The sequence below is a fragment of the Schistocerca cancellata genome, chromosome 8 (genome assembly GCF_023864275.1).
Source record: "Schistocerca cancellata isolate TAMUIC-IGC-003103 chromosome 8, iqSchCanc2.1, whole genome shotgun sequence".
NCBI classification, from domain to species: domain Eukaryota; kingdom Metazoa; phylum Arthropoda; class Insecta; order Orthoptera; family Acrididae; genus Schistocerca; species Schistocerca cancellata.
The window spans coordinates 481,850,844-481,863,529 of NC_064633.1; the positions used below are offsets into that span (position 1 = coordinate 481,850,844).

Sequence of the window (12,686 nt, forward strand, 5' to 3'; positions counted from 1 at the left end):
GACGGAAGGAACCGCACCGCCGCAAGTGCTCATGGCGATTTGGGCTCATTTGCATACCAATTCTGGACTGTAAGGCCTTCGATCGCGATCTTCGTGATCGCCCCTTATAACAAAGTTTACCATAAAATGTCTGAAGACCACCTTACTGCAATGCTTTATTTGTAGTATACCTTACAATCTTAACAAATTAACGACGTTACTTTATTTTTCGTGTACACTGATCATGTTCATGTCATTTTTCACTCAGATGGTGTTTACCTTATTTCCAAAAGATTTCGGAGCCTTAATCGCTTCAGGCGGTCGGAGTGGCCGAGCGGTTCTAGGCGCTACAGTCTGTAACAGCGCGACCGCTACGGTCGCAGGTTCGTATCCTGCCTCGGGCATGGATGTGTGTGCTGTCCTTAGGTTAGTTAGGTTTAAGTAGTTCTAAGTTCTAGGGGACTGATGACCTCAGAAGTTAAGTCCCATAGCGCTCAGATCCATTTTTCTTCTTCCTCCTGTGACAAGCGCAATGAGTTTCTATCTTTTGTAATTTGTCTGTAATAAACAATAGAAATCTGTTCTTACATTTTGAATCATCCGGTACTGCTCTCTGCAAACCACGAATTTCCAAAAATTCGTAGAAGCTATAAATCATCACATCCTGAAAACTTTATTCTCTTTAGGATAATTGATATTAACTGTGCCTAGTTGTTGAAGTGCAACACTACCTAGGGCTCGTTGTTGACTGACAATAATTTTATGGCTATAGTTCCAGAACAATGCATTTGTGACCCGTGATTATCTGGAAACTTTTTTCGATTCGATGTCCCCTGTCATGCTCTAACCTCATTACCAGGTTGCTTTTCTCCATTCTGCATTTACACGAAATTCCAGTGCCGGACGGCCGTATTTTGAGTTCGTTCCGTTAACAATATACTTAACAATCCCCCTGGTCGACTTTTCCTCCCGCCATCCGATCTCCGGCAATCTTGCACCTACCTGCGCCGCTCGGTTCCGAAAGCCGACGCGGATAAAATTTTAATCGGGCTACAGTAAACAGAAATTAAGCAGGTGAAATTTAATATCGATAATCTGTCAGAAGTAAGCGGAATTATTCGGAATGACACCGCACTGCAGAGAGGGGTAATTAAACCCGGCGTCTCACGCGGCCGTGGGGGCGGCGTTCGGGGGCGGGGATGAGCGCCGGCGTGCGGCGTGCGGAGCCCCCCACGCCTGCAGCGCCCATTGGTGGCGCGCCGGACGGCCCGTGACGTCACGGCGCGTCGCGACGCCGAGCGGCGGTTATAAAGCGAGGCGGGTGCGGGCGCGCATCCACACCGGCGCCGCCGACCCCGCACACGCGCCGACCGACGCCGCAGCCCGCACCGTCTCCCGCAGGCGCCGCAGACGCTCCCGACGCTCTCCTCTCTCCCTGCCGACCGACGACCGCAACAATGGGTGAGGCTGCCGCGGGCACTCCCTGCTAAACCTTTCATCTCTACATTTTCTCGCCTTTCTTCTTCTTTCGTTTCCTCTCTTCTACATATTGTTGGTTCCCCAGGAAACTATTGCGAAGAACTCTATAACGTGAAATACGGGGACGTGATTTTTTTTTTTACTCAGTAGCTGATGTCTTAAGGGGGGTAGAACGTCAAACGGGCCGACTTGGAGCAGGAGAGGCACCACACCACATTTTAATTTCTACTGTCTATACTTTTACAAATAAATTCATAAAACTTTGTCACCATCACTAGGAAGGATTGAGGACTCACACTCATCGCAATGGAAGTTCAAAATCGTAGCAAAATACGTTTTTTTACATGTGAAATTTCATCATTTTTTCACTTATTGCTGGCTGCATTTGTTGCTATAGGTACACTTTTCTTCCTAAGTAAGAGATATTCTTCGATGAATTTTTCATAGCATACAAACAGTAGTTACAGGTGTATGAAACTCTAAAATTTTCCAAATCTATTAAAAAACTGTGGAAGAAATTGAGATAATTATCTATAAAACTTGAGTTTTTTTCTAAACCTGAAGTTTCAAATGTAACAGTTCATCCATTTTTTCATAAATTAAATAACTTCTAGAGTTTCATACACCTGTAACTATGGTTTGTATGCTGTACAAAAATCATCGAAGAATCTCTCTTACTTAGGAAGAAAAGTGTACCTATAGCAACAAATTCAGCCAGTAGTAAGTGAAAAAATGATGAAATTTCACATGTAAAAAATGTGTTTTGTTACGGTTTTGAGCTTCCACTGCTATGAGTATGAATCTTGAATCCTTTCTGGTCATGCTGTTAAAGTTTTATGAATTTATTTGTAAAAGTATACACAGTGCAAATTAAAATGTCCTGTGGTGCCTCTCCTGCTCCAAGTCGGCCCGTTTGACGTCCTACCCCCCTTAACTGAGTTCTTCATAAGAACTAGTTCATCACTTTTTTCCTACCTATATTATAACAAAATAATCCACCGGTGTACCAATTGGTTTAGGTTTCCAAGAGCTGAAATATTATGACTGAAATCTTGTGTCCTTTGGATACCAACAATTGGTAGCCCGCAGGTGGATACTATATACATATCAAGAGTTTGAACATGGTTGCGCTTCAGCAACTGTTCATGCAAGAGCTTCAACGGAGTAGGAATAACAGAAAATCTGTTGCAAATACAGGTTTATTAAACCTTGACCAAAGTTTCAACGGTTTTAAAATTGCTTTCTCCAGAAGATACTGTAAGTAGAATTCCATTACCTATAGCCAATGTGGGAGTCGTTGATTCTGTCCAGTTCATGTCATCCACTTAATCAACGTTTAAAATACATTATATAAAAGTAGTAGCCGTCTACTGGAGGGCTGAAGACAAAATTCTGCGGTATATGGCCACTACTTTTATATAATGTATTTTAAACGTTGATTAAGTGGATTAGCTGTACTAGACAGTCAACGACTCCCACATTGACTATAAATAATGTGATTCTACATACAATATCTTCTTATGAAGACAGTCAAAACCATGGTCGAGGTTAATAAAACTGTATTATGCGACTGATTGGCTGTCATTTCTATTTCATTGAAGCTTTTATATGTTTTACATTGCGTCAGCCCTGGGAACGATATCAATGTTATAAATTCTCTAAGAATCGAGTTTGCTAAGATCGTTAGTAATTAGTTTCTTTGTACTATTGCCGGTTGTTATATTATTAGATGTACATGAATTTAACAACACCAAAAGCCACATACAGATCTTGCGTCAATTTGTAATAAAAATTAGCAGCGAACATCAGCAAGTCACATTTAAAATGTCACACAATTAAAACATACATGTTGTGCTAATGTCCCAGCACTGGAGTGTGTGACAGTACATCAGCACTACGTGTTGTTCGTGTTAATTGTGTCGTATTTTATTTTTGACATGGTGCCCTGCCACTTTTCATTATTACAATTCGACGCAACATCAATATGTGACTTTCAGTGTTGCAAAAAGCATGTATATCTAATGCTACAAGATGCAATGATGGCAGCGTAGACCTGTCAAAGCCGGTAATAGCAATAAAAAGAAATACTAGCGATCTTATCGAACTTGATTGTTCAAGAATAATGTGGATTTTTCAACATCATTATTTTTATGGCTTGTGTTACAAAAACTGAAGTACAAATTTCGTGAATATTTCAACATAAAAACGTACAATTATTTGTAAACAGTCACTTGAATTTATGATTCTGCACCACATTTTAACCATTACGAGTATAGAGTTACCCGGAACTAACATATGAACCTTTTCTTTTAGAAAATAGTGCGTTCGAGTTTATCGGGTAGAATACACTCACGACGAACAATTAAAGGTGAGTTGAATGATTAACGGCGGTTTGCCTGGAATCTGTTGGAAACTGATCTCAGCTTCAAAATTTGTTCAAGTGGCTACATCGTCCAAAATCAGTATAGCTGAATAAAGCTCTCAAAATTTTCTGAGGAAAATGTTTTAGAATTATGTCCGTTTTTAATTACTGTCAAAATAATTGCACTGAAGCTGACGGATTGGACAACGTTGAAGGATAGAAAGCGAAATTTTCGAAGGAATTTAAATATACCAAAAATAGGAAAAGAAACTTCCAATGATGTAATGAATAAAACACCTTAATTCCTTCCCTATTTTCAATACGTGTTTCTTTCGTTATGCTGAAAGTAAAAAAAAAAAAAGAGAAACATTTTGAGTACATAGTATTGGGCAGCTTTCAAGAATCGTTGGTAATGTTATATGCAAAGTACAGCTGTGCTGCTTGTTTACCGAAACAATCGATTTCTTTCTATAGTCGAACCATTTTCGTGTTATCTGTATCAGAGGAAAACATTTTACTTCGTTTGGATACATTTGAAGCAAAAAATTTTCCTGATGCAGATAACACGAATATGGTTCGACAATAGCCTGAAATCGATAGTTACAAAAGACAAACAGTACAACTGTGTACTATATAAGGAAGCCCCTAAAAAGAATTGATCTTCCAAATAATATTACACAAAAATACAATTTCCTCCTTGCAATAACAAACGCACAAACCGTTTTTGCCTGTTCTAAGTATATGTGATTACATACGTTACGTGTTTAACTTTATGAAACGCGATTATATAACGTGTATAGGAGTACACCGTTTGGAAAGTAGCATTTGAAGATAACACCACAGGCTGCCACAAAATCGAGCACAAAAATGTCTTTTATACACCAATACTGGTTGAATCCACCTGAGAGCTGATGTCTAATACATCGTAAAACTGTAACTAAAACCACCTGATTACAGACATCTCGCTGTATACTTCAATAGACACAGTTATTGGTAGCAGTCAAGCCCGTTGTTAAACGTTCGGGATGAAAATAGGTTCATTTCCAGTTTCTGAATAAGTAAACTGTAATATTCTCACTGGTAAACAAGGGTGTATACACACACAACAAAGATACCTACGCACAAAAAATAGTGGAAGGGAAATGGAATTGAATAAAATGAAAATGAGAAGAAAAGCTTAGAAACTACGTGTAGTCTCTATTCTGCTACGTAGCGTTTATCACCAAAAGATCACACGGCTAGTCAAAGGCTTTTACTTCGCAACCAGATGATAGTTTGTACCTTCTCAGGCGTTTCGAGCTCGCTTCCTCATTGAGGAAGACTCCACGAACAGCAGATACATTCCGCACGATGGTCTTCGTCACTAGCATGTATGGGACCTTGAGATTACAATTCTCCTATGTCTCTGAAGGAACCTATTTAACAACTTTTGGCGTCTTTCAAACAAATTGGTTTAAGTAAACTTTTAGGAGCCCGAAATTTGCAGATTCGCACAGAGAGGACCGTATGTCTGTGCAAAACAGATGAACGAGACCAAAAGGAAAGAAGTAAGCAATTAAAATGTTTTTCTTTTGGTTGAAGTTACATTAAATGTACAAAAGCTTTATTAACATAAGTATTGTAAATACTATTTAGGGAGAATTTAATATTCATGTAACATCGGCAGTATTGATCTTACGGAATCTAAATACGTAGCGAAGGTGTTTTCGGTCACATCTCGAATGAACAACTATTTCGGTATGAAAAGCACATATGCGCCTCAATTTATTGCAGAGTTTCTTTTTTTTAGATTAGGAATTTTGTTTCAGTCAATGAAGCATTATTTTGTTAGGATCTTTCATCGTCCTAAAAACGACGATGATCAAAACTGTAACACAGTATTTCCAACTGAGAGAAATATTATATGCATTATAAGTGTAAGCTTCGAGCTGAAAAACGTAAAACGTTTTGTAGGGGAACATCTATGCCTTGGTGTGTCATAACATACAATTCCGATGGAGGTTATATCTTTTCTCACTTCCTGTGTTCACTGCCCGCATTTGTCCTAGCTAAAACATTTATAAAGATCTGAAGACACGAACAAGTTCTTTTAGACAGGATAACTGAAAAACAAAACTATCAGAATCCTGTTTCAAGTAGAATCTGAATTGTTTCCCACGAAATGGGGAAATACTGTTCCAATATGATACAGCTAAAACTGTTTCAGTGGACCATGGAAATCTTCTGACTAGAGAATCTCCTTCCACCTAGACTTTTGTCAACTAATAGTATTTGTTCTTATGTAGATTACGGGAATGAATACTACGTCTACAAACTTCGGTAATAAGTCAGCCAAAGTGTTAGATTATTACTTCTTTGACAGTTTAGTACCTTTCTATTATTGTAATAAGTCTCAACTTGCTGAATCAGGAAAATACTACGCAGCTTCAGATAAGAGGTGCAAAGAGATACGAAACAAGAAAGCAAAGGTAGACTTATTCACGAAGAAGAAGAGGAACGGAGACGTTACCGTAATGTCATCTTTCATTTATCAACCAATTTTTTTAAGCATCGTTTTTGTCGGAAGAGAAACATCAGTCAACTTAGACTTCAGAGTATTGCTACTGTACGATATTTTGCTTGACTGCGTAGGTTATGCATCGTTTTTAAATGAAACCTCCGTCAAGCTTCCTGAAAAGTAGGAGGGAATACATCACTTCATTTCTAGTAGCTTCGTCCGTTACAAGGCTCAGTGCTCTAAATTGTACTTTCGAGCTGCATGTCATAGGAACAGAAGCAGGACGACGACGCCATGTTGACTCTTAAGAGTGTTATTTACAAGTGTAATATGAAAGAAGTGCGCCGGAGATCCTTTAAAGCAGGGTCATAATTGCTTAACGTCGCCATAACATTGTTTTTAAGACTAGTCGCTACGCCGGACGCGTTAACGTTTTCGCAATAAGGGAGCTTACCGCGAGAGACATTCAGCAGAATGGCCTCTTGCGCCGTCTCCGTGTTTACACAGCTTCTGCTTTCGTTCTCCCTAGTAGCCGCATACCAGCCCAGATATCCGTCATTCATAACGGTACGTCATATTTCAATCTTCTTGCTGTTCATTTTCATCGATTTCTCTGTGCCTCTGTGTAATTGACCCAGAGCGTCTATTGAACGCGTTGAAGGCTGATTACAAATACTGCATAGGCAAAGCTTTTCGGTATGCCGCACCTCATTGTCCCATAACATGTATTTACAAGCAACATAAGTTTATTAGTCTCTGCAGCGGTGTTCCTGCTTTTTACCGCCACAGCAATGGAATCAAGCTCATCACGATTTGGTGGTACATTTTCCTTCAGGCGAGGCTCATTAACACAAATACGTGAGCTTCCACCGCCGGCGAGTCTTGACGGCTGTGTTGTCTACAGGTATCCAGACACTTGAAAATGGCCTAAGTCCGAAACTGTACAAAATTACAAACAAATAAAGTAAACTGACAGTTGCAGACGGGATACAAACATTTAAACCTTTTGGACAAATCTTAAATTTTTATTGGTCCCAAAACACCACTTCTCCGATATTTTAATATTTATATTCAATGACGACACGGTAGCACATCAGGAACTAACGTATCTGATAACGTAATAGTCACTCTCGGCGATGGCAAAATAGAAAAATCATGTGACCCACAACATTTTATTTTACGTTGTGACCATTTCGGGGCCTTATAATCGAACAAGTTGAATTCTACATTCTGTAAAAACTTTAGTGTTTCATATTCAGCGAAATCGTTTACTCACATTTACATAGTAGACAACTACAAGCCATTGTTACATCTCTTAGCAATCACATTCTATGATCAAAACGTCAGATTTCTTAAATTAACGCGCACTTTCTGCCACAAATCAGTAACATACCTAGTGTCGAATATATCTTTACCACACCATATAAATTTTTCTCTAAAAGCAAACTGAAAAATACATCAAGAAAATGTTCTTAAGTTACTTAGAGGAAATTTCCCGGCATGCTATTCTTGTAATTTAGTTCATTACGAAACTATGAACGACTGTAGATCTTTTTTCAAATAGTAACCTATATTTTTTTATTTACTAATCCACTTCTCCTCTTCATGGCATGCTGGAAACTGTATCACAGTGTGCCATTAACGCAAACATGTCTTTATTAAAAACGTAACACAAAGCTGTCTTTGACTTCCCTGTACCAGCACGCAGCACAGGTGGTTGTAGTAACGTTACTCGTCCACTTGCTAGAGTTGTCAGCAGACATATAGAAACGCGAAAAAAATGGATACTAGTCCCTCGGTCAGCCGTCTTTAGTTGAAGATTTGTATGAGATCAAAGAATATCAAATAATGGTAAGCTGAAGTGTAACTCATCCACGTAGAACGTCAATTAGTGCAACAGTTGTTGCACCAAAGTCTTCTTATTTACAATATGATTCATGTAATACAGTATTGCAATACTTTTGAACACTATGTTACATTTCTAACTTATCTTCGTTGGCGCACACTTTTCTCACTCCAACCCTCAGCCGACGACGGCTGACTGAGGGATCAGTGTGTACTCTCCTTGTGTTTTCATGTGTTTACTGTCAACTTGAGCCAGTGGATGGTTTGCGTTATCCCGGCTACCTGCCGTGTATACCAGTTTATCTTACTTGTGAATAAATTTATTTAGGATGGTCAAGATTAAATGGGAAATGCTGTATAGCAGTACGCGCGGAGTATACACTGATAAGCCAAAACATTATTACCACAGCCCACCGAGAGGTTGGGTGACGCCTGGTAACCCTGCGGGCATGTGAGTCGCTATGAAAAGTACGTAAGTGCACCAGAGACAATTGGGGAACACCCTAGCGAAGATGTGGGCTGAAAATTGTAAAATCCACTGAGATAAACGACTTTGTCAAAGCACAGATTATTATCAGGCAAAGCCTGTGAACGAGTGTCTCGGAAACGGCTAAGCTGTTCGAATGTTCACGTGCTACTGTCGTAAGATCTACGGAGAGAGGTTGGACAGCGAAACTACCACTAGGCTCTAAATGGTTCGATGTACATGTCTGTACTCAGAACGTGGGCTTCAGAAGCTTGCCTGCTCTGCAAAGTAAGAAACATTGTAATCTGTGGTATCTCTGCAGAAAGAGGCCAATTTTGGTTCACGCACAAGTGTTTTGGAGCACACTACTCAGAACGTTGTTGAACACGGACCCCCGTTGCAGATTCCCCCTGCATGTTCACGTGTTGACCCAACGACATAGCCAATGATGACTACAGTAGCAAGGGACCATCGTGATTCGAGCGTCGATCGATGGAAACCTGTCGGCTTTTCGGGTGATCACACTAGATCGATGGTCGTCTCCGCAAGTGCGATTATCGAGGTGAACGGCGGCTCGAAACATGCAGCGTGCCACGGACGTCGGCTGGCGAGAGGAGTATTATGCTACTACAGGCATTCTCCTGCGCTTGCACGGGACCTGTGGTAGTAATCGAAGACACGCTGACAGCTGCGAACCACTTCCATCCCTTCATGCTTGATGGCTTTCTGACAGCGATGTCATCCTTCAGCAGTACAATTATCCCGATTTCGGAGCCAGAAGTGTGCCACAGTGGTTCGTGGAGTATTGTAGTGAACTCGCATTGATGTCTCGGCGACCAAATTCGCCTGTTGTAAGACCCATGGAACCCATCTGTGTCGCTATCGAGCGCCATCGCTGCATCCGCAAATCTGCTGCCCGTCATTTATGTGAATTACGTGACCCATGCGTAGACATCTAACGCCATGCACCTCCACAAACCTACTAACGAACTGTTGGTTCCGTGATACGCAGAAACAGTAATGTATTTCGTTCCAAAGACGGGCCAGAAAGCTATTAAGCAGATGGCCGTAATGTTTTGGTTCATCAGTGTACATCTCTGCAAGAAACTATAACAGATCCGAAAGTATTGCATACTGTATAGTCCAACATTTAAGATTTGATAACAAGAAGTGTAGGAATAATCTATTTTCTTAGAACAAAAACAAATCGCTTTGATAAAAAAATATACTTGCCGAAATTCCTCAAGGGTTCGGTGTTAATTAAATAATTTCGCGTGGAATTCTGTTTTCTATACATTTCCACGTTGCTTTAATAACACGGGAAGGCAAATATTTAAGTATAAGAATGAGTGTAAGGGATAAGAATTTGCTTCCACAGAAGGTTTGGAAAAAAAATGTTTTTCTTTTCAAGGAAACAGAGATAGAGGGTCCTCACGAATGTAATTCTAGCTGGTACGGTTAAAAAATTTTCGCGGAATTCCACCGGTTTCGCCGCACCTCGAGATACGGACTCTTGATTACAGACTGCAGCTCCACTGTTCTGAAGCGTTGGACCACAAAGGATCACTTTGTCGGGCACAAGCAGCTTAAATCTGAGGCAAAGGGGTTCGCTCGTCCCCTCGGCGTCTTTTTCCATGCGACGTCCTTTAACCCACAACTGAGACATTTGTGCAGACAAACGACCGACGGTGATAGCTCTCTCGCCCACGCAACTCCCTCCTTTCTCTTTTTTATTTTGTTTTTTTGTGTCAACTTCTCGCGGCGCTATGGAAGCACCCGAACAAGCGGAAACACTGGAAATGAACGCGACGACTAGGACTTTCACAAAATCAAGTTTCTCCTGGCGTTCTTCCAGAGGTGCTTTTACGCTCACGGATGACAAGTCGTGTACCTTCTGTTGAGAGGAAATTCAGTACAAGATGGCGCTGTGTGGTTTGTGTCTCGTAGTGTCCAAAGTTGCGATTTCCTTGTTTTCATAACCTCTTTGCGATCTTTAGTTCGTCGTATTCTGTGCTATGACTTAATTTATCCGTAAATATGGCATTCAACATCAGTGTTATCTGTTCCAAACTGTTTTGTCATCTCCCGTTTTCACCTTACATTGCTTTCTTCATTGCTGTCTCTCATGTGTTATCACTTACCTCATAAATTTGTAACTTCTTGTAATCGGAGTTTTTGGCACACTTTTTTCTGCTGATTCCCTATAATACGTTGTAGATTGTACGAGTATATTATCTGTCATTTTAATTTGCTACATCGTGTCTAGTGTTGGTTTTCAATTCTTTGTAGTTCTTCTCTGTTTTTGCACTGCCTGCTTTACATTATTCCATGATATACCATAGAGTAATATTTTTACCTGTGAAAGCCTGTTACGATTTTCCCTTTTCACTTAGGTAATCTCACTTCCTTCACCTCAATATTCTCTCATTTTCCCATTTCTTGATGTGAGCGAAAAGAGTCGTTTGCATTCGCTTAACTGTTTGGTTACTCGTTCCATGATCGTATTTGTAATTAGCTTATAATATACAACATGCAATTTTTACAAATGCTGCTGTTTCTTTTTTTCAATTAAAGCTTTTTAATGTTACAACAAGGACATATCGTGATTGAAATTGCGTATAAACACATTCCTCTTGTGTCGCAGACTTTTATTTCTGTAGGTGAATTATCACATAGCTAAGGACTTCGGAACTTTTTGACACAGTGTTAAAATCACCAGAGGTACGGCACATCAACTGTACTTCTATAACAGCGTCTGCGAATACCACAATCATCCTCGTAGTGGGAGACTTTTTGATGACAAATTTTATCAGTGAGGTGTCCTTAGAGAGTAATGTTACAGTTTTCAGTCTCTCATAAAGCGGGTCCTAAGTCACACATCTACGTATCGCACAAGTAACAGTAATTACCCTTTTTTAATAATAATTGTGGTAAAACTTCAAGTTTACACACAAAAGAGTGTTCCATAAGACCTTAGTAACTTAAGATTCAAAATATGCCAAGTTCTTCATTTCAACAGTAATTCAATACGATTTCATCATCTTTCATTTATCATCAAGAAGAACCACTGTAGGCTCTAAGCATTCGATTCTGTTGATTCTATTTTTCTCTATTAGTTTCAACGACTGGTTTGACTTACAGTGTAATGCCGAATGAACTGTATGTCGCTGATGTTCTTGTCTGTGCAGAACTGCTAATAACTTTACACAAAAAATGGTAATTTATCCACCGACATTTGTCTTAGTTTATCAAAATGAACTTTCTTGTCGTCCACGGAAAATAACAGCGCTATTTCTCGCCCACATTCTAATCAAAAGTTTGTGATCGCTACGTACAAACCGCAGTATTGCTCTGCGGACTACTCCAACTTGGCAGAATTACTCACTGCTTTCTCTTTCTAAAGAAATAACTGAACCACTCTCTTTTGCACAGTGCTGTACCTTTCCCTGAAGTGTAGTTTATATCAGTGACGTCTGACGTTATTCATATTTATCCTGTTATTAATGCTGAATGCTGTTAATGTGACGAAAAGGAATGGAAGCGGCACCTGTTGCTGTATTCCTCATATTCGAAGTGTAACCGTAACCGTGACAGTTTCTGAATACTTTACCCAGTGACTTACGTCATGCAGATCAGATAAATACTGTTCACCTAATTCATTGACCTCAAGGCTTGACGTTCTTTGTAAATTTTCAAGATGAGAAGTTGTTCTCTGTACAACTGCAGCGTGAGATTCAAGTGTCGTACAAGTAGAACGATACACTTTGGTAAACAGTTTTTACTAAAATAGACGGTAAAAAGTATACGTTGTTTCATTCTACCGAGACAAATGGAGTAATGTGATTCATGAAAGAGATAATTCACACACAGCTGATATCAATGACGTACCGTTGCGTTTCCATTTTAGCTACATATCAGTCTACTAAATGTCACAAAAAAGTCCCTGTAACTGAGTGAACTATGAGCTGAACTTCGGTTTATTTCTTAATTTAAATGTATTGTCTCACTTGTATATGCCAGTAAACCAGTCCATTGTCTTCTTATTCCCCGTCATTTCC

At 39.8% G+C, this 12,686-nt stretch overlaps 1 protein-coding gene across 1 annotated transcript in view; it reads left to right on the top strand.

Annotated features, from left to right (window-relative positions):
- The first annotated feature begins 1,326 nt into the window (after positions 1-1,326).
- The window catches only part of LOC126094592 (allatostatins), a 531,980-nt gene continuing 520,620 nt past the window's right edge, over positions 1,327-12,686 (top strand). The window contains exon 1 of the mRNA XM_049909060.1: positions 1,327-1,440. Within this exon, the coding sequence (XP_049765017.1) occupies positions 1,437-1,440 (4 nt within the window). The 5' untranslated portion in view covers positions 1,327-1,436. The remainder of the gene's footprint in view (positions 1,441-12,686) is intronic.